General features: G+C 42.1%; 1 protein-coding gene across 1 annotated transcript; it reads left to right on the forward strand.

Annotated features, from left to right (window-relative positions):
- The first annotated feature begins 16,246 nt into the window (after window positions 1–16,246).
- ATOH7 (atonal bHLH transcription factor 7) lies at window positions 16,247–17,437 on the forward strand. Its single transcript, XM_058810841.1, has 2 exons — window positions 16,247–16,294; window positions 17,021–17,437. Exons 1-2 carry the CDS (start codon window positions 16,247–16,249, stop codon window positions 17,435–17,437), a joined length of 465 nt encoding a protein of 154 aa, XP_058666824.1.
- Window positions 17,438–19,616: the final 2,179 nt, after the last annotated feature.

Here is a 19,616-nt window from a genome sequence, read left to right on the forward strand (position 1 = left end):
ATTCAGTCTTGCTGGAGTTGTGGAGCTGCAGGATGATTTATACACATGGGCTCGTGATCAGGTGCAGGTCACAGCTGTGGTGGCAGCTTTGGCCCTGGCCTCCTGTGCCCACAGCTCGGGTTGTTTCCTGGGTTGTTCCCTGGATGTTCCCCAGGTTGTTTCCTGGGTTGTTTCCTGGGTTGTTCCCTGGATGTTCCCTGGGTTGTTCCCTGGGTTGTTCCCAGGTTGTTCCTCAGGTTGTTCCCTTGGTGTTCCCCTGGATGTTCCCCAGGTTGTTCCCTGGATGTTCCCTGGGTGGTTCCCTGGGTTGTTCCCAGGTTGTTCCCTTGGTGTTCCCCTGGATGTTCCCCGGTTGTTCCCTGTATTGTTCCCTGGATGTTCCCTGGGTTGTTCCCTGGATGTTCCCTGGGTTGTTCCCTGGGATGTTCCCGGGTTGTTCCTCAGGTTGTTCCCTTGGTGTTCCCCTGGGTTGTTCCCTGGATGTTCCCCGGGTTGTTTCCCGGATTGTTTCCTGGTTGTTCCCTGGATGCTTCCCTGGATGTTCCCTGGGTTGTTCCCTGGGTTGTTCCCTGGGTTGTTCCCCGGGTTGTTTCCCGGATTATTTCCTGGTTGTTCCCTGGATCCTTCCCTGGATGTTCCCTGGGTTGTTCCCTGGATGTTCCCTGGTTGTTCCCTGGATCCTTCCCTGGATGTTCCCCGGGTTGTTCCCCGGGTTGTTTCCCGGATTGTTCCCTGGATCCTTCCCTGCATCCTTCCCTGGATGTTCCCTGGGTTGTTCCCTGGGTTGTTCCCCGGGTTGTTTCCTGGATTGTTTCCTGGTTGTTCCCTGGATCCTTCCCTGGATGTTCCCTGGGTTGTTCCCCGGGTTGTTCCCTGAATGTTCCCTGGGTTGTTCCCTGGATCCTTCCCTGGATGTTCCCTGGGTTGTTCCTGGCTGCAGGGGCTGTGCACCTTCTGGAGCAGCAGTGCTGCTGCTGCTTTCATTCTTCCTGCTGGTTTAGGCAAAGCTGAATTTGGCCCATAATCAGAGAAAAAAAGGCTTCTTTAGGAGTAAAAGTGAACTAAAGAACCAGCTATTGTTCACCCATCCACAATCAACAAATAGACAGTAAAATAATTTGTTTTACTCAAGAGGACTAATAAAGAACAAGGCCCATACATTTCAAAGAGACTTGTTATATAAATTTCCTGACCAAAGTAATATCTTTGCTGCTTAAAGCATTTTTTTTATAGTTTACTACTACTTTGTCTCTATTTCTTTTCAGGATAGAAAAATCACCAGAGCTCAGGTGGGAGGCTATGCAGTAATGTGTTTGTAATCAACGTGTTAGTTAATCAGCCATGATTTATTAATGATGAATTAATTATACCTGATTGTGCAGTTCTGCTGCCTAAATGGAGCTTTAAAGGAGTTATTTTATTAATCATCATTGTCTAATTGCAGACATTTACAGAAAGATTGCTAATTAAATATGCAACCATATGCAAAACAAGTAAGGCTGCTGAGGGTGGCAAGAAAAGAGCACTTATTTTCTGAGGAGCAACTTTATTCTCATGAAATATTGTGTAGCTGACTTGGTGATCCTAATTATTCACTAAGATTTATTTTAATGTATTGTACATTTCAGTTAATAGTAAAGGAAATAAGCTGTGACAAATTCTATCTTCCCATATAAAAAAATAGGTTGTGCAAACTTAAAGTAATAGTATTTAGCACTTGTGTGGCCTTGTTTCACATCTTTTTTGCAAAGGATTTGTTTAGTGTCTGTGGTGCAGAGGATTTGCAGAACTGTTTTGTGCTGCTCTCTTAATTAAAAGACTGGTGGCATAGAGATGTGTTGAACCAAGAGCAAATTACGTGGAGGGAAACACAATTCCAAAAATTCCTGTGCACTTGAGTGTTATTTATTGGGAGAGTGTCCAACAGAAGCTCCAGGCCACTGTAAGGCTGGAGGAAATCCATGGCTAGATCCAGCAGCCCAGACATGAACTTTTAAAATGTCCTTTTGCTTATTTTGCTCATGTAGGGGCCAGGAGGAAGGAGGCAAACCAGGAAACTTCAGTGAGCAACAGAAACCACACACATTTACTGCTATGAAAATGAATGTAGAGCTAAAAGGGAGGTAAAGAAAATGGGAATAATGCAATAAGCCATTTAACAGTTTGCTTAAAGGAGGCATGGAAATACTTTGCATTTCTTTAGCATTATTTATATGAGAATACACAGAAAACATACATTAAAGGTTGTTATTAAATTTGGAAAGTTTTCCAAGAAGAAGAAATTATAAAGGCTTCAGGAATGTGCACACAGCAAGAGGTCATAGAAAGGAGCCATGTGTTCCATAAGGGATGGGAAGGGAAATTAGCAACAGATGAGGCAGTTATTTCTGGGAAAGGAGAGATTTCTTTGTCTCAGTATTCATCAGAGTGACAGGGAAACAGGCTGGGAACAGAGGGAACCTTCCCAGAATTAAAGAAAATACCCAAAACCTAAATTAAAATAAAGGGTGATGCTTGGTCAGGTAAAAATTAAATTAGTTCAATTAAAAACTGAAAAATATGCCAATTAAGCACATTTTATTCTCACATCTATTTTTTCCCCCCAAGGAGTAAATCTGTCTTGAAATTAATTAAGAGACTTAAACAAAACCACAGAACTAGGGATTTTTCTCAATTGCTGAGTCACTGTCCTTTTATTTCCTGAAGTTTACCGCTAGCCATAAATAAAAATTTCCAAACAATAGGAAGGTGGAAGAGCAAAACCCAGGGTGTGACCAGATAGTCAATGGTGTGTATGGGTTTTTTCCCAGGAAGTTGGTTTTAGACTAAGACATTTAGATGGAATGTCTAAAGCAGAATATGAAGAGAAGAAACATTTCTACCTTTAATGCCTTTGTGGAGACTGCAGTGTGAGCACCTTTCCAACCTTGCAGAGCCAGTTTGGATGCTGTGGGGGTCAGGCTGGGAGGTGCCAGGGCTGACTAGGGATAATGGGGATTATAGTGGAGCTGGAGCAGGGTGTGAGGTGCACCCAAGCCAGGAACCTGAGTCTGACTTCAAATATTCTTTACTGACCTTTGCTGTGCTTTGGAGCCAAACCAAAGGGGGCTGAGCAGAGTGCCCATCTTACCAAGGTGGGAAATTCCAGCTGGAATTCTTGATTTTTTTTTCTGTTTCAGAAAGCTTCCTTTCTCCATAGTTAGTTATGGCTGGAAACAAAAATAAATTAGAATCTCCACAACTGGAATAATTTCAGTCACCCTTGTTTGGGAAGAAATGGCTTGGTCCTGAACAATATAATTCTGTTTTAAGAACAGACTTTTGGGCTTTATTGTGTTTACATGTAGCAGCTTTCTAACTATGTGTCTGGTTGACTTCCATAGTTAACATCACTGCCTCTTTTCTTAACTGTATTTTTAAGGATTATGGGCATTAAAACTTTCAGAAACCTTTCAGCAGTCACTTAATAGCAAAAATGAACAATTTTTGCTATTAATAACAAACTGCAGGCAGTTTTTAATAAAGTTACAATTTCAGCAGAAAAAAAATAATGTAGATTAAAAGGAAACACCTGCTCCTGTAAATTACTATGCTGCAGGTACCAACCCAGGAGACTCTGCAGATGGTTCTGTATTTGCAAACCTGACCTCAGCACCCCTTCATCAATCTCCCACTGATTGATTCTCTCCAGAGCAGAACACTCCATATCCCAAGGTACTAGAAGACACCTTGGAATTAAATTAGTTCCAGACAGAAAACCAGTTAATTGGTATTTCTGTTTCATTTTGGAAGTCCTTAACAAGGGATTTGATTGTCTTGTCAAGCACCAGCACTGACTGAAGAACAGCACAGCCAGTTCCAGGAGGAGCTCCAAGGGGAGCTGTATATAGAATGTGGTTTTTGCTGCATTCCTGGCTGGATGGGAGTGTGGATTAAGTTGTGCTATGCCCTAGGATTTTGAGATGGGCAAAACCAAGGTGGGATCTTGATCCTTAAAGGAGTACAATATGAATTCATTGCTTCTGTTTGGCTTTCCTGCCAGCCAAGGAAAAGCAGGAGATATCTCAAGTTCTGTGCGTTTGTTTCCTCTCCTCAGTTGTTTTCAGGCATCTTGTTCTTTTAGTGAGAGCTGACATTGGTTATGGCATCTTTTCTTAACTAGGAGAAGTTTTCTTGCATGGTTCTAACTGGGCCTGTGCAAAGGCCTTGTGCAATTCATTGAAATCTTTTTGCTCTGGGGGAGAAAACATGAACACCCTGTGTGGAAAAGAGCCTTGCTGGAAAAAGCAGAGACAAGCTCGTGTGCCCTGTGCAGTCATACATCCATGTTCCTGCTTTGTCACCCATATTCCTCAGCCTAGTGTTGGACTTTAAAAGCATCCCTAATTCTCCAAACTGACAGCACTTTCATCAGAGACACATTTTTCAGTGCATCTCAATTACACAAGTGTAATTATTACTGTGCTCGGACTGTTTTTTTTTTCTAAATTGTAAGGAAAAAAAAAAGTAATACATATATTTTTGCTTCTCAATTATAAGTAAATAAGGCCAGCTGCAACAGAAACAGAGCTGCCTTCCTGCCTTTTTTGCAGGAATTAAAGTCCATGAGTAGTTGATGATACATCATAAACCATGATGAATGCAATTAAATAAGAATGATTGTGTAATTTATTTTGTATGGAAAGAAGGGAAGTTGCATAACAGCAGTGGCTGAAAATAGTTCTGTAAAAGTTATTAGAACTGTTAATTTTAAATTTCCACTGTGATAATAATTAAGGTCCACTAAGACGTTAATTTAAGACAACTAAGACTAATAATTTACTTTCCCATCCCCAAGTTTGTAGAATTCAGAAGAAAATTCCACTGAAATCTGATTGAATGCTGACTTTCAAGACTCTTGAAATCCTGAAATAATAAGGAATTAAGAGAAACAATTTTCTTCGTGGGATAGAAAAGCAAACACCTTTAGATATCAAATGCTCAGTCCTTTTGCTGTGTGCATGCAGTGCAGTGAGATTTTTGCTCTCCTAGCCATGGTTTATCACTTTATTCTGTGGCACCCGATGGGAAGCATTGTCCTTTGTGCATTGTGAGCCAGCATTAACTGTTAGCAGGCACACTGAGTGTTTCTTTATTCAAACTGCCTTTCCTGGTAGCTTTCAGAACACCCCCATCACATCCCATTCCTGGGAGCTCCCAAATGTGACATCGGGAGAGCTGAAAATCCCAACCATCGAATGTCGCCGTGTGCCTAACTAGAACATCTCAATCTTTTGGAGTTGCCTTTCTTTGCAGGGGACAGCTCTGCGGCGTCCTGCTGTCCGTGCAGACAAAGGAGCAGGTGTGGGATGTGAGGGTGTGCGTGGGCAGGGAGCCCCAAGAGTTCCTCCTGCTTTTGGGGAGCAGTGGCTGCAACATCAGCCCTTGCTGTAAACCCTCACTGAAAGTGACTGCGGCTTACTTCGTTTGCATAACAGCTAAATTATAACGTAAAAATAATGCTATAAAGTGTTATAGTACAGTAAAAGTACAATAAAATTGAAGTGCGGTAAAATTGTACAATTAAAGTACAATAAAACTGAAGTGAGATATATATATGTGTAGATTCTATATTTAATTTTTGTGTATATATATATATGTGTGTATATATATATATATATACCAATTTGTTTAAAGATTTCCTTTTATTCTTGATCCTTGCCATTTTTGAGTAAGTTTCAAATTTCAGCGGATAAAGATAACCTTACTGTAAAGTTTTTTTTTAAAACTGGGCTTATGGAAAATGTAAAGATTGACCGCTGTCCTCCCAGGTGAGGTGAAGGCTCTGCTTTCCCGAACCGGTCACTTTGTAGTTCGCAGCATTATGCACTGTGGTCCTGGACAACCAAACCTTGTTTTTGCCTTTGGGTACTGGATCAGTCCCATTAGCTGCACAAGGATTGCAGACACACGTGAAGTTAAGCATGAATGGAAAATTAGTATACAGAACATCAAATTAGAATTCTCATTTTCCTTCATAATGGGATTTTTGTGAGACTTTTCATCACCCAACCTTCTAAAACATGGTCATGGAATATTTATGTGACAATTCTTACATATTTCTAAAAGAAAAGGAACTGAGTCTGCAGCAGTGTATTTTAAAATATAATATACCCTTATGGACATACAATGTTTAAAATGCCACGAGAGTGGATTTATGATTTACATAACTGAATACATGAAATCTGAATTATAGATATCAAAAGCATTTGGTCCATTATTTAAATAATTTAACTGGTTAGATATAATTATTCTGCATTTAAATAATTTAAATGATTATATATATATAAAATATATATAAAAATATATAATATATAATATATATTATATTATAGATATTATATATAATCTATATATTATATCTATATATAATATAGATATATATTATATAGAATATATAGAATATAGAATATTGTATTTTATAGATGTATATTAAAATAGAAGTGCCTGGAAGAAGGCACTTAACTGAGAAAATGGAATTGAAAACATTTTACTAGATCTGGTATTAACTGAGGGAATTCTTCTTTCTCATTTTTATGAAGCAACACTTGACAGTTCAGATCCTTGAAAATGTTACTGAAAATGCTGTCACTTCTTATTTGTACCTACTTCCTTGGTGGTTATATTTGCTTTCTGTATTTCTTCAGTGCGAAAGTGAAAGTTAAGAAATCTTCCAAACAAATATGTGGACTGCATGGCTCTTACCCCAGAAAGGCTCCTCTGGAAACTGATGGGAAGTACATTTATGTAACAGTTTTGCAGATATATAAAGTGAAGGATAATCGACCAAAGTCTCATTTGTGTAACAGCTTTGACCCATTAGGGGTTTTTAAATCATGCATCACTGACTTCAGGGTTGCTGTTGTCAAGCTACTTACAGACCCTAGTTAAATCAGGCATTTGGTAGTTTTGCCCTCATCGGCTTTTGTTTACCAGCAGGAGACAAAATATTTAATTAGTTTTGGGGCATTTCTAATCTCCTCTGGGCCAGCTCCAGCCACAAAGCTGGACGCCACTCCCGAGTTAATTCCAGCCAGGCTGGCCCCTCCGCTCCAGCATATGGGCAACCTCTGAGCCTTCAGCAAAAGGTGCAGCCGAACTCTGGGAGGGCTGGGAAAATGCTGCCACAAAGAGAAAGGGCCAGCGTCACCAGGGCAGGTCGAGGCAGCACTCAGAGCAAACAGCAGCTGGCAAACTGTGCCAAGTGGAAATCAATGAGAAGCAGGGCACTGGCTGGTAATTTTATGCCTGTTTACGCAGGAAAATAACTCCTTCTGAAGTGAAAAATGATTTTACAAAAGGCATCCTTTGGCATCACTCTTTCCATTGTTCCTTCTTGTGTTTTTATTAGTCAATAAATTATGGCACAATCTATACACAGTTTTGTTTTCAGCAAGCAGCATTAACTGTAGCATTAATTATGTTTTTGGGAGATGAGGAGTTTTGAGAGTCTTCTTCCTAATTGGCTAGGAACCAGCTGTATAACTGTAATTAATTTCCAAGGTACATTACATTCTCTTCTCCATGTTGCAACAATCAGTCAGAGGGCTGGAGAAGAAATAAAACAAAGACAGTTCCTAATCTTAGGGACTGTGTGTTCCTGCTACTGCAAGCTGTTGCAGCTCAGTCCACTCGAAACCTTCCCATGTTTTATTATTGTCACTTTCTACTCCTGCCTGTATCTCTGCTTATAGCTCATCTTGTGGCCCTTGTTTTTCCCCATTGCCTTTTATCACTTTTCTCTTTTCCCTGAAATTCCAGGTGATCCTGTCTAATACTGTAAGCAGACTGCCGTGAAATTCAGTGAGATGACTTAGGGCTGAATATTAAATATACTCAGCCCTTTAGATGTTCATGGCATTAGATAATATATTTTATCCCACACAGAGCTTCTTCCTTGTGTACTTTTCTGCTTTTGGAAAGGAGACCATTCTCTACTGGCTTTTGTTTTTTATCTACTTGTCAAGAAGTATTTCTGTTTCAAACAATTTACACCCTCATTTTCATCCTTGTATTGTTGTGCACATTGATGATTTCTGCAGGTGGAGTGCAGCAGGTTGCAGGTTTCCGTCACAGCACTGCTTTCCACATCTCCTTGGGTTTTGTGGCAACAGCTGCAGGGAGATCTCAGCTTCAGTCTGAGCTCTTTATGCCTCTTGATGGAGAACAGAAAATAGACAGTGACTTTTCACCGTAGGAAAGAATTGAGAAAATCAGTGGTTTTGGTGGAAGGAATAAGAAGCTGAATGTTCAGAGTGGCTGTCATTGGTCCTGAGCCATGGACAGTTGGCATGTGAGGTAAAAAACCTCACGAGAAGTGAGATGGACCAACTGTTCATGTCTGGGGAGAGAAAAGGTGCTTTCACTCAGGGATTTTTTTCACAGTTACAAATTATGCAGAAAAGTTTTAATAAAATAGGATGCAATTCAGTAATAAAATGCTGCAATTTTTTTCCTGCTTTTGAAGTACACCAAACTCCTTATTTCACCAAAATCTGCATGTGCGAGTAGGTTTTTTGTTTGCTTGATTATAAATAACATTTTTCTGATGAGGTATTTGTGAAACTCAGAGGGTGCACGTTTTTACACTCCTCTCCTTTGATACCATGACACACCTTTTATATCTCTTTTATATCTCCCTTTCTCTGCTGCTCTTTTCCCCCTCCAGAGTAAACAGAGAGCTCCACTCCTGTATCAGCTCTCTCTGCCACAGGCTGGGATTAAGTCACTTCATTGCCAATACTGAAGTCTGCAGATACTGCATGAACAGGTTTAGTTCCCTGTGAGTCAGGAGTAGAATCCCCAGAGATAAGAGAAAAAGGGTATTAAGAAAATAAAAAAGGGTTGTTTTTTCACACCTTGATATTCAATGATCCTCAACAGGGAAGAGCCTTCTAGGGAATTAATTTTGTTCCATGCTGCATTTCCATACTGTCTCTCAGCATAGTTACCCATTCAGTTTCTGGTTTTAGGACTTTTTGTAGGCTTTCTACTCAATTCCAAAGGAAAAAAAAAAAGGCTAACTTGTGAATGGTCTCGGTATTTTTTTTTTTAATGTAGAGCAAATGAAATTGAGGGGTTTTTTAGCATTGCAGTAATGTTAATGTATTTCTTGTGCTTCTGCTGTCACAGAAAATAGGCAATTTCAGAGTAACTTAGTGCAGTGTAAGAAAGATTGTTTTTTCACAAGGTTGGCATGGGGAACTGGCTCAGTCTAAGGCCTCTCATGCTGGGGTTTGGCAGGAAGCAGCTCCTGGGGACAGGAAAGCCATCCCACCACCTGACCCAGCAGGTAAAATGGAATAACAAGTCACACCTTCTGCTTGAGGCTGTCTGACCATGCCTGTTGGTTAAGGAAGAGCACAACTAATTTCCTACTAAAAGATTTTGGTTCATCCATTCTTTGCAGCGAGCTCAGGATCTTTGGTTTTGTTTCATTTGTAGCAGTGGAGTTGCTGCAGTGTCAAGCAGCCCATTAAATTCAGCTACATTTATAAAGGTCTAAAAACAAGTGCACACATCCTGCTTCACACAGGCAGATTCATGAATAGTTGGGCTTTGGTTGTTGCCATCTCTGCAGAATCTGTTTGGCACAACCATTTCTGGTTTGAGGCTGAAAGGACCAACTGGAGGTTCTCCTGTTTGGAGGGCAGTGGGCACAGGGGATAAACATGGGAGTTCCCATCCCTGGAATCTCACAGGTCCCTTTGTATTTTACAGAGGTGACTGTGATGCACAGGTGTGAGGAATGGGCAGGGTGAAAATTGGATGAGAGACACCTGGAAAAGTTAAAAAAGGAAAAGGACTGCAAGGGAGAGGAGGACTAAGGTAAAAGCCTCAGAACTGAGAGGTGAACACCCTCTGGAGAATTGCTCTCCCCAGGCTCTGGTGCTGAACCTGAGTCTATAATTCCTTCTTCTGGGAGGAAATGTGGTCAAAGCAGCTGATGGAGTATGTCCTGACCATCTTCTTCATCTTTCTAATCCTGAGCTATCTGATCTGTGCAAAGATAATGATTTACCACTTGTGCTGCTGATTACCCTGTTAGAGGTTTGATAGAACAGGCTAGGAAAACATCTATCAGAGATCACAGAAACAGTAGTTCCTGTCTGCAAATAGGAGGACAAAGATTCCTTCACTCATCTCGTTCATGGTGCAGAGCATGCATGGTGCTTTTAGGAATTCTCAAACTATATAATAATGGAAGGTCAGCCCTGGAAGACTCTTGTCTCATTGAAACTGAGTATGTAGGAAAAGAAAAGGTGCTTAAAGAAACTGAATTACATCTTAAATAAATGGGTTCTACTCTTGCCTATGTCAGAATGCCTATGTAATGTTAACAAGTAGTGCTTAACAGGTATTTTTGGCTTTTTAAAAAATTTGTATTGCCTGGTGGTACTGGAGATAGTGCTGATCAAGTCAATTGACAGCTGAAAGATGAACAGAGAGTCAGTGTTCAGTCAGTATTTACCCAGACCAGCTGGCTCAGCTGTGGAACTGCAGCAGCCAAGCTTCCTTGCTCAGTTCTGCTGGAGCAGTGACCAGTGAGCATTGAGCCAGGTCACTGTGTGTGCCCTGGTGTGTTGTGTCTGTAGGTTCCCCTGTGAAAAGCATCAGGACAGCTTTTGCAAATTGCTGAGTGTGTGCAGGTGCACTTGACCTTGGCAGATAACCATATTTTTAAGCACATGCCATGTATATGGTACTGAAAAATTCCCTAGCTTTGTAATACATCAGAGCTTTTCTGCTGCTCTAGTGGTGCAGTGGGTTACCAATCATTCTGGGTGGAAACTTCTTTCATGATCTATTGTGTGTGTATACAAAGGTACATAATGTAACCAAATTCAGTATATAATGTAGGTGAGAAACAATTAAATGTTCAAGACATGTCCCTCTGGTAACACGATAAAAGGACTCCTTTCTCCTTTTTGGTTTTTTGAGAGGTTTCTGAGCTCCTGTTTCTAAAGTATGCTTTCAAGCAAAGTTATGTTGAGAGGGTGTTCTGTGCAGGATCACTGGGGACAGCTCTGCTTTTTGGGCCTCAGCTGAGGGAGGTGAGAAGGACAATGTGGAACAGAAGAGAAATGGGTGAATTTCAGTGGTACTGGAGGGTGGTGGAGCCTGAAGTGCAGCTGGGACAGGTCCTTGGCTGCCAGAAACAAGAGCCCAGAGATGCTGAGGAGGAAAGTGAACTGTTCTTTACAGGAAAAGGTGTCCAGTGCCAGGCTGGGAAGCCCCAGGTGAAATGACTCAAACTCCTGCTGCAGCTGTAGGTTGTTGTTCCATTTCCAGTAGTAGTTACTGAGTGTCCCTGCAGGATACAGCGTTCTCTAGTGAATTGTTGGGTTTGGATGCTTCTGTAGCTGTGGCAGGGAAAACAGCACAAACAACCAAGGCAGGAAAAGGAGTGATTCTGCACACCATGGATTTCTAGCCTGTCTTGTGAGCTGAGTCAAATGTTACAAGAAATTGGGCCCTCAAGGATGGCCATATTTTGGTAGTTACCCACCTGCTCTTAATTAGGCAGCATCCAGCTTGCCATTCTCTCTGCTTTGCTCGGGGTAAACAGCAGTGTGACGAGGCTTGAGGCTTTTAGAAAGGCTCTGCCTGAGAGGAAATAGTTCTGGCTAGAAGGGAGAGGTAAGATTCTTATTTTGATACATTGCTTGTGTATGTTTTTATAAATACAGGTGGAGAAAGTACAGAGGAATTAGACTTTAACTAAAAATATTGCTTTCATTTCATTTTAAAATTTTGTCTCTGGTCCCAGTCACTCCCCAATAAAAGTAATCAAAGTAATTAGATTGTGTTTTCCATAGTAGTGCAGGTGAAAGACATTCATCTCTTAGTGGGTGCTGCACTAATTGCATCTGAGTTTTTAACCCGGATACCTAGCAGACAGTTTTGAATGGGTTTGTGTATGTAGTCATAAATCCTGAAACTGCCTAATTTCTTTAATGGATTGAAACTCCTTTATTTTCCTAATATTGATGGTGACTTGAAGTTGCTAAAATAATCTGGTTAATGACTGAAATAGCATTCTTATCTGTCTCTTGTTTTTCTCTGAGGGAAGCATAATATTTTGGTTAATAATACTGGTTTAGAATTAAAATATGACTCAGGAATAATGCTGTGAGGATTGTGGAATAGCACTAAATTGGTACCTGCATAGTTAGAGAATCAAAGATTGAATTTTGAGCAACTGGGTAGACATAGAAATTCTTTTGGTGATTCTGATGTTTTTCTGGCTTGAGATTATCTAATGAGGATAAAAAAGTAAAAGGGAATTTTTTTGAGAAATGGTTGATGTACAAAACCCACAAAACTAATATAAGTTAGGATTTAAAAAAGGTTTTAGCACCACAGCAGTTTATCACATCAGGATATAGTAAGAGCTTTAAAAAATATATATAATAAAAATATTGATAATAATTTAAAAAATATTTCAAATGGTAATACATACGAGGAATTGTTAAAAGTAAAGGGAGGAGAGAGTACAATTACATAAGGGCTAATTGAGACCAACTGAAATATAGAGGCAATCGAACTGAGTGAAGGAAACCTGTGAAAATTCCAGCTGATACCTTTCTCCTATACCCTGAGCAATAAAGCAGATTATTTTTTAGTTTGAGGTAACAATATCAAAAGGCAATGCAATGGGGCTGGGCAGATGAACTAGATTGTGGGAGTAGGACCTTGATACATTTTGTATTTTTGTTTCATAGAGCAGGAACTTTACAAAATTTTAAGTGATGAAAACCAGGGATTTTGGTCAGCCAGCATTTTTTAGCTTTGCCTATGAGCTATAAAATCCTGTTATTAGTTCATTGTTAGTCTGAATGGATCTGGGCTCTTGTCCTGTGATTTGATAGTAAATCATTTACGCTGAAGTTACAGCGTGTTCAGTAGGAGAGATAAATCACAGCTCCTCTCCTGAGATTACAGCAGCATGTTAGTAAAGCATGAGGATGGTGGTGAATCAATTAGGAAGGGAGAATTAACAGCACTGCTGTGTGCTGGGTCACTGTGCATTAGTGAAGGAAAATACAAAGTTTCTGAAGCACTGTGATTTTTCAATATATTTGAAGTCTTCATTGTAATTTATGCTGGCTGGACATATTAAGTTAAAAAAACAAAACTGCTGCCAAGTGAAAAAATACAGTACTCTGTTTTAAAGGGGAGCTTTTTGTATTTATGGTTAGCAGCATTCTTAAGATGAAGAGTGATTAACTACCTGCATTGAGTAGCAGCTAGTTCATGAGAACACACAGCATTTATTACCTTACAGAACACCTTAATTCTCTGGTGTTCTTTTAGATGAAAAATCATTTGACATTCACTGTAGGAGACATAGGGTTTAACTAACAAACTTAGGGATAGCCAAACAAACTTAGGGATAACAAAATGAGGGCTAGAAGGCTGCAGGAGCACTAAAATATGCTTAGCAATTGCATGAAGATCAGATGTGGATCTTCTTTCCTGCACATGCGGCACTTCCCGTGGAGCATCCTCAGAAACAGAAATCTCACAAGTTCTAATTGCTGATCCTTTAGGGGAGACATATGTTGGTGTGGGGTTTTGCAGGGAGCTGTTCTCACACAGGCAATCAGAAAGTGGTGCTTTAGCGAGTGGTAGAAGCTCTTTATGTTTGGAGAATAGGTCAGTGCACACACACAGCCGAGTCGAACATTTCTAATGAAACGTGACCAAGTTGCACTTCTTTAAAAATTTAAGAAGTGGCATACATTTTGATAATGGAATAATGGAGGCTCCCTACCCCAGCTATCATCTCTGCTCATGATCATTAGGATGGGGAATATTAAGAGCAGAGCAACTGGGCGTAACAGCCGACGTCCAACATCTGTCGTGCTGGAGTCCATTAGTGTTCAATTGCATCCTATTGTTTTTGGATTATTCAACCTCATTTCATTGTCATTGCTTTTGCTGGGGATTAATCAGCTGTTTACAACTACACCAAGTTTTGGAGTCATAATGGAAACAATTGAGCTATAGTTCTAAATAAATATACAGTATTCAGTCTCTAATGAAAAAAGTTACTAATTTATGAATGCTGGTAACAATTTAATTAAGTTTGAAATCAATACAGATAATAAATCGTTGTGTGGCAGGGTTTTTTTTTCCTTTTGTGTACATCATAAAAAGATCATGTGATATTTCCTTGTAAGTTTATGTACTTGTGATTTTAGTACAATACAAGTACAGTAAAAGAAATATGTTGTAATTATGGGGCATGGCTCTGTGTATGTTGTGGCTCCTCTGGCATTACAGTTGTCGCAGAATTGATCCCTTGCTGCCAGCAAGCAGATTTGTTTTTCGTGTCCTCTTTTATTCTTGTCACTTATTTCGAGATATAGTACTAAAAATACACCTTTAATTCATGTCAAATACACATAGATACTTTAATAGGGTGTATTAAAAAGGGCAGTTTTCAGGTGATTAGTATACTTACATGTTTTTGTGTATAACTATCATAACCCATCTAAATATTTTTGCAATTATTAGGTAAATCTATTGCTACATTTTAACTGTTTAAATATATTTAAATTATTTTAATGACTTTGAGTTTGCTGACAGGCAAAAATACAATCCCCTTTTTTCTTGAGATACTACTCTGGTTGCAATGTTGTGCACTTTATAAAATATTAAAGTTGTGAATGCTGGAGGGTTTCTAGTAACTTGAGTTTACTTATTTTGGTACCATATGTGCGAAACAGTTCTACTCTTGGCTGTGTATCTTTGAGCTCTTTCTGCTGTTTGATTAATGCAGTTATTCTTCTATCCTCAACACTTAGCCAGAATTTTCACGGGTTTTAATGTACAAATACTACAATTCACAGAGATTTTTTTTTTCCCCCTGAGTTGCAACAGATTATCCATTGAAAGGGTCTTTTGCTTAACTGCCCAGAGTCTTGTGGGGCCAGCCAGACACTACTCCAGATGGCAAGTTGTTAGGGCTGGACAGAATGGCTTTGGAAGACTTCTCACCAGATGAAGGCTGTAATGTTGGGATTTTGCCGTTTGGCTTTTTCCCCTGTAGTTCCCAGGGTGGGAAGGTGCTGGGATGGCAGCAGCGTGCCGCCCGCCCACCTGCCACCACCTGTTCAGCCCTTGTGTTCCTATAAAGCCTGGTCCTGGCCGCTGCACACCATCCCTGCTGCCTGGGGGGAACAGATCTCTGAGGGAGTCACGGCTGCAGAGCACAGCCAGCACCATCACTGAATCCCTCCTCAGCTCCTCAGAGCACAGCCATTGCCATCACTGAATCCTTCCTCAGCTCCTCAGAGCACAGCCATTGCCATCACTGAATCCCTCCTCAGCACCACAGAGCGCAGCCATTGCCATCACTGAATCCCTCCTCAGCACCACAGAGCGCAGCCAGCACCATCACTGAATCCCTCCTCAGCACCACAGAGCGCAGCCAGCACCATCACTGAATCCCTCCTCAGCTGAGCCAGACTGCTCTCACTGCAAACTGCCATCACTGAATCCTTCCTCAGCTCCTCAGAGCACAGCAAGCACCATCACTGAATCCCTCCTCAGCTCCACAGAGCACAGCCAGCACCATCACTGAATCCCTCCTCAGCTCCTCAGAGCACAGCCAGCACCATCACTGAATCCCTCAGCTCCTCAGAGCACAACCAGCACCATCACTGAATCCCTCCTCAGCTCCTCAGAGCACAGCCAGCACCATCACTGAATCCCTCCTCAGCTCCTCAGAGCACAACCAGCACCATCACTGAATCCCTCCTCAGCCGAGCCAGGACTGCTCTCACTGCAAACTGCCATTTGGAGTTGCTGTGCCTGTAACCCAGTAAGAGCTTCTTGGATTCAACGGACTGTTTTCTTCCTAACATACCTTTTGAGAATGGAGATTTCATTGTTTCCTCTCTCTCTTTGAGATTAAAGAAATTAAAAGAGTGAAAGCATAAGACATAAAAATGCTTCATTCTTTCTTTCAACGATAAGAAACAATTTTCAGACATCTCCAGAAGAACCAGAAGAACTTTTATTTTGTTATATTTACTTTTTTAGAAGGCAAGAAAAATACTCCACAATTGATATTGGGAAACAGATTCAAGTGGTACAAGGGTTACTCCATGAATGCTTTCCTTAGCACTCTTTAGAAGGCGAATTTTTGCTATCTTTGTGATCTTTGTGTGTGTGTGCAAGTGAAGCTGCACCAGCTATGAAGACCTGTAAAGCCAGTCCCCTAGAGAATGGGATGGGCTGTGTGGTGAGGGGCAGCTCACAGAGGATGGAGAATGGGATGGGCTGTGTGCTCAGGAGCAGCTCGGAGAGGATGGAGAGTGGGGCAGGCTGTGTGCTCAAGGGCAGCTCGGAGAGGATGGAGAATGGGATGGGCTGTGTGCTCAGGGGCAGCTTGGAGAGGATGGAGAGTGGGGCAGGCTGTGTGCTCAAGGGCAGCTCGGAGAGGATGGAGAATGGGATGGGCTGTGTGGTGAGGGGTAGCTCAGAGAGGATGGAGAGTGGGGCAGGCTGTGTGGTGAGGGGTAGCTCAGAGAGGATGGAGAGTGGGGCAGGCTGTGTGCTCAAGGGCAGCTCGGAGAGGATGGACAGTGGGGTGGGCTGTGTGCTCAAGGGCAGCTCGCAGAGGATGGACAGTGGGGTGGGCTGTGTGCTCAAGGGCAGCTCGCAGAGGATGGAGAGTGGGGCAGGCTGTGTGCTCAAGGGCAGCTCGGAGAGGATGGAGAATGGGATGGGCTGTGTGGTGAGGGGTAGCTCAGAGAGGATGGAGAGTGGGGCAGGCTGTGTGGTGAGGGGTAGCTCAGAGAGGATGGAGAGTGGGGCAGGCTGTGTGCTCAAGGGCAGCTCGCAGAGGATGGACAGTGGGGCAGGCTGTGTGCTCAAGGGCAGCTCGCAGAGGATGGAGAGTGGGGCAGGCTGTGTGCTCAAGGGCAGCTCGGAGAGGATGGACAGTGGGGTGGGCTGTGTGCTCAAGGGCAGCTCGCAGAGGATGGACAGTGGGGTGGGCTGTGTGCTCAGGGGCAGCTCGGAGAGGATGGAGAACGCTGCCAAGAGGAGGCTGGCTGCCAACGCCCGCGAGCGGCGCCGCATGCAGGGCCTCAACACGGCCTTCGACCGCCTGAGGAAGGTGGTGCCGCAGTGGGGCCAGGACAAGAAGCTGTCCAAGTACGAGACCCTGCAGATGGCTCTGAGCTACATCATGGCTCTGACCAGGATCCTGGCCGAGGCCGAGCGGTTCAGCGGCGAGCGGGAGTGGCTCGGCCTGCGCTGCGAGCACTTCCACGGGAACGGCTACCGCCAGTACCCGGCACAGAAAGCCGCGGCCGACGGCGACCCGTACGCACACAGGCTGTTCAGCTACCACCCCGAGCACTTCCAGATTGCCAACTAGAGCTTCTGACAGCGTGCAGCGGGCCAGATGTGTAATTGATTAGTTAGCAAGAGTTAATCTGCTTGACTAAGGTAATATTGGCATTATAATAGCTCATTCCTGTTTGCATCTTACATATAAATAAATTTGCTCTCAGAACATAAACTCGAAAGATCATAAAGTCATAAATTCAATGACAGAATTTATTTAATGCTGGTGGAAATTATACTTTTAATTTGAAGTATTTCTGGCAATTTTTTCCTAGTTTATCTAGCGTATTTAATGCTTTAATTAAAGAAGGTTTTGGTGTCTTTTTTTACTGTGATGGATCATGACAGTATTTCTACAGATCATGGGACAAGTTGACCTGTGGCATAACTGAATGGAATAGCACCAGAAATGGACCTCATTCCATGTTTTTCTTTTAATGTCAGCTTTAAAGTTGTTCTTCAGTGTCTTTGCATAAATGGTTCACACATGGAAAAAGTTTTATAATGTATTGGAGTTCTAGTCCACAGAGAACTAACTTTCTTAAACTTTGTAAGTTTGACATATGGGTTCCAAAGTTGTGTAGGTTTGCTTTAATCCAATTTATGGTGTCTCTTGTATGCTCGAAAAAGAGCTGGTTTCAAGTCACGGATGGAATGTTTTATTTTCAATGGTTGTAAAAACACGTGTGATTGTATACTATAAATGAGAATGCTTGTGTGAAAATAATCTAAGCTTCTAGATTTTTGTAGGCTTTAAATGATGGGATTTTATTTTTTAACCTTATGTTATCTGGAAAAAACAACAGATTTTGTAAATCTTGAATAAAGTGTTTTATATACTATGTCCTCACTAAATATCTGAAATTCCTACCCTAGGTATTACTTGCTAGTGGATTTTCTACCCCAAATGTTTCACTACTTCTGTCACAATCCTGGCAGTTTAATGTGCTGAAGAAACAACCAGCAAATGATATTTTCTTCCCAGTTACAGTAAGGAGTGTATTTTATGTAGGAATTTGGGGAAGAATTTATGGAGCGTTTTTGTAGAACAGTTGAGTTCATTTCAGCCCTGGTGATGTGCTGAATGGCCTTTTGTTTACTTGCTGCTTTCACTTGTGGGGGATAGAGGGGTCTGGGCAGAAAAGGCAGAAGAGGAAGGAGGTTGGGAAGATGAAAACACAGGAGAGAGAGGATGGCTGGGGAAGCAGCCGTGTTTGCAGCAGGGTGCAGGGCTCAGCTGGCAGTGCCTGAGTGGTGGCAGCACAGTGTGGAGCTGAAGGAAGGTGCTGCTGCTGCTGCTGGGGGGAGAGTGCAGAGAAAAGCCCTCCCTGGGGTTACCCTGGAGAGGGAAGGGGGAACGAGCTGCTGCCACGTCACAGACACATTTTATGGAAAACCATTTCCTTGGGATTTTCCTCCTGAGAGGCTGAGGCCTCAGGAACAAAATGTAAACAATGGTTATCTGCTGCTGTGGAATGCAACAGGTGCATCTGGGATTGGTCTCATGGGGTTGTTTCTAATTAATGGCCAATCACAGTCAGCTGGCTCGGACTCTCTGTGCGAGCCACAAGCCTTTGTTATCATTCCATTCCTTTTCTATTCTTAGCCAGCCTTCTGATGAAATCCTTTCTTCTGTTCTTTTAGTATAGTTTTAATGTCATATATACCATAAAAAAATGAATCAGCCTTGTGAACCATGGAGTCAGGTCCTCATCTGTTCCCTCACCCTGGACCCTGTGAACACGGTCACACTGCCCTCAACAGCTGCTGGTGCATTTCCAGCAGGGAAGGCTGGCGGGTTCCCTGCTGGCTGCTGCCATGTCTTATCATTTAGGATTCTTTCCAATGACAAAAGAATAGCTTTGATAGGAGTCATTTTCGACAATTAAGCAGCTTTCAGAGAAGAACAAAGGCATGGGTAGGAAGTGAGCCGTGTCTGGGGGAGAGGAGCAGTACAGAGTCCTGCCCTCCCTGTGCCTGTCCCTGCTCCTGCCTTTCCTGCCCTGCCATGGAATGGCTTTCAGGCTGCCTTAAACACACCGTGCATTCTGAGCAACTATCTCCTTTGAACACTGGCATTCAGGAATGGGTTTGTAATGTGGATTTAGGCTCTTTAAAGGTAATGAATAGTGTTAATTATTAAAATGGGGGCCTTGCTTCGTGTGAATTGCATTAGATCTTTATCAGCAAGCTGAAAGTGGGTTCAACCT

Source organism: Ammospiza caudacuta, chromosome 9 (genome assembly GCF_027887145.1).
Source record: "Ammospiza caudacuta isolate bAmmCau1 chromosome 9, bAmmCau1.pri, whole genome shotgun sequence".
In the NCBI taxonomy this organism is placed as follows: domain Eukaryota; kingdom Metazoa; phylum Chordata; class Aves; order Passeriformes; family Passerellidae; genus Ammospiza; species Ammospiza caudacuta.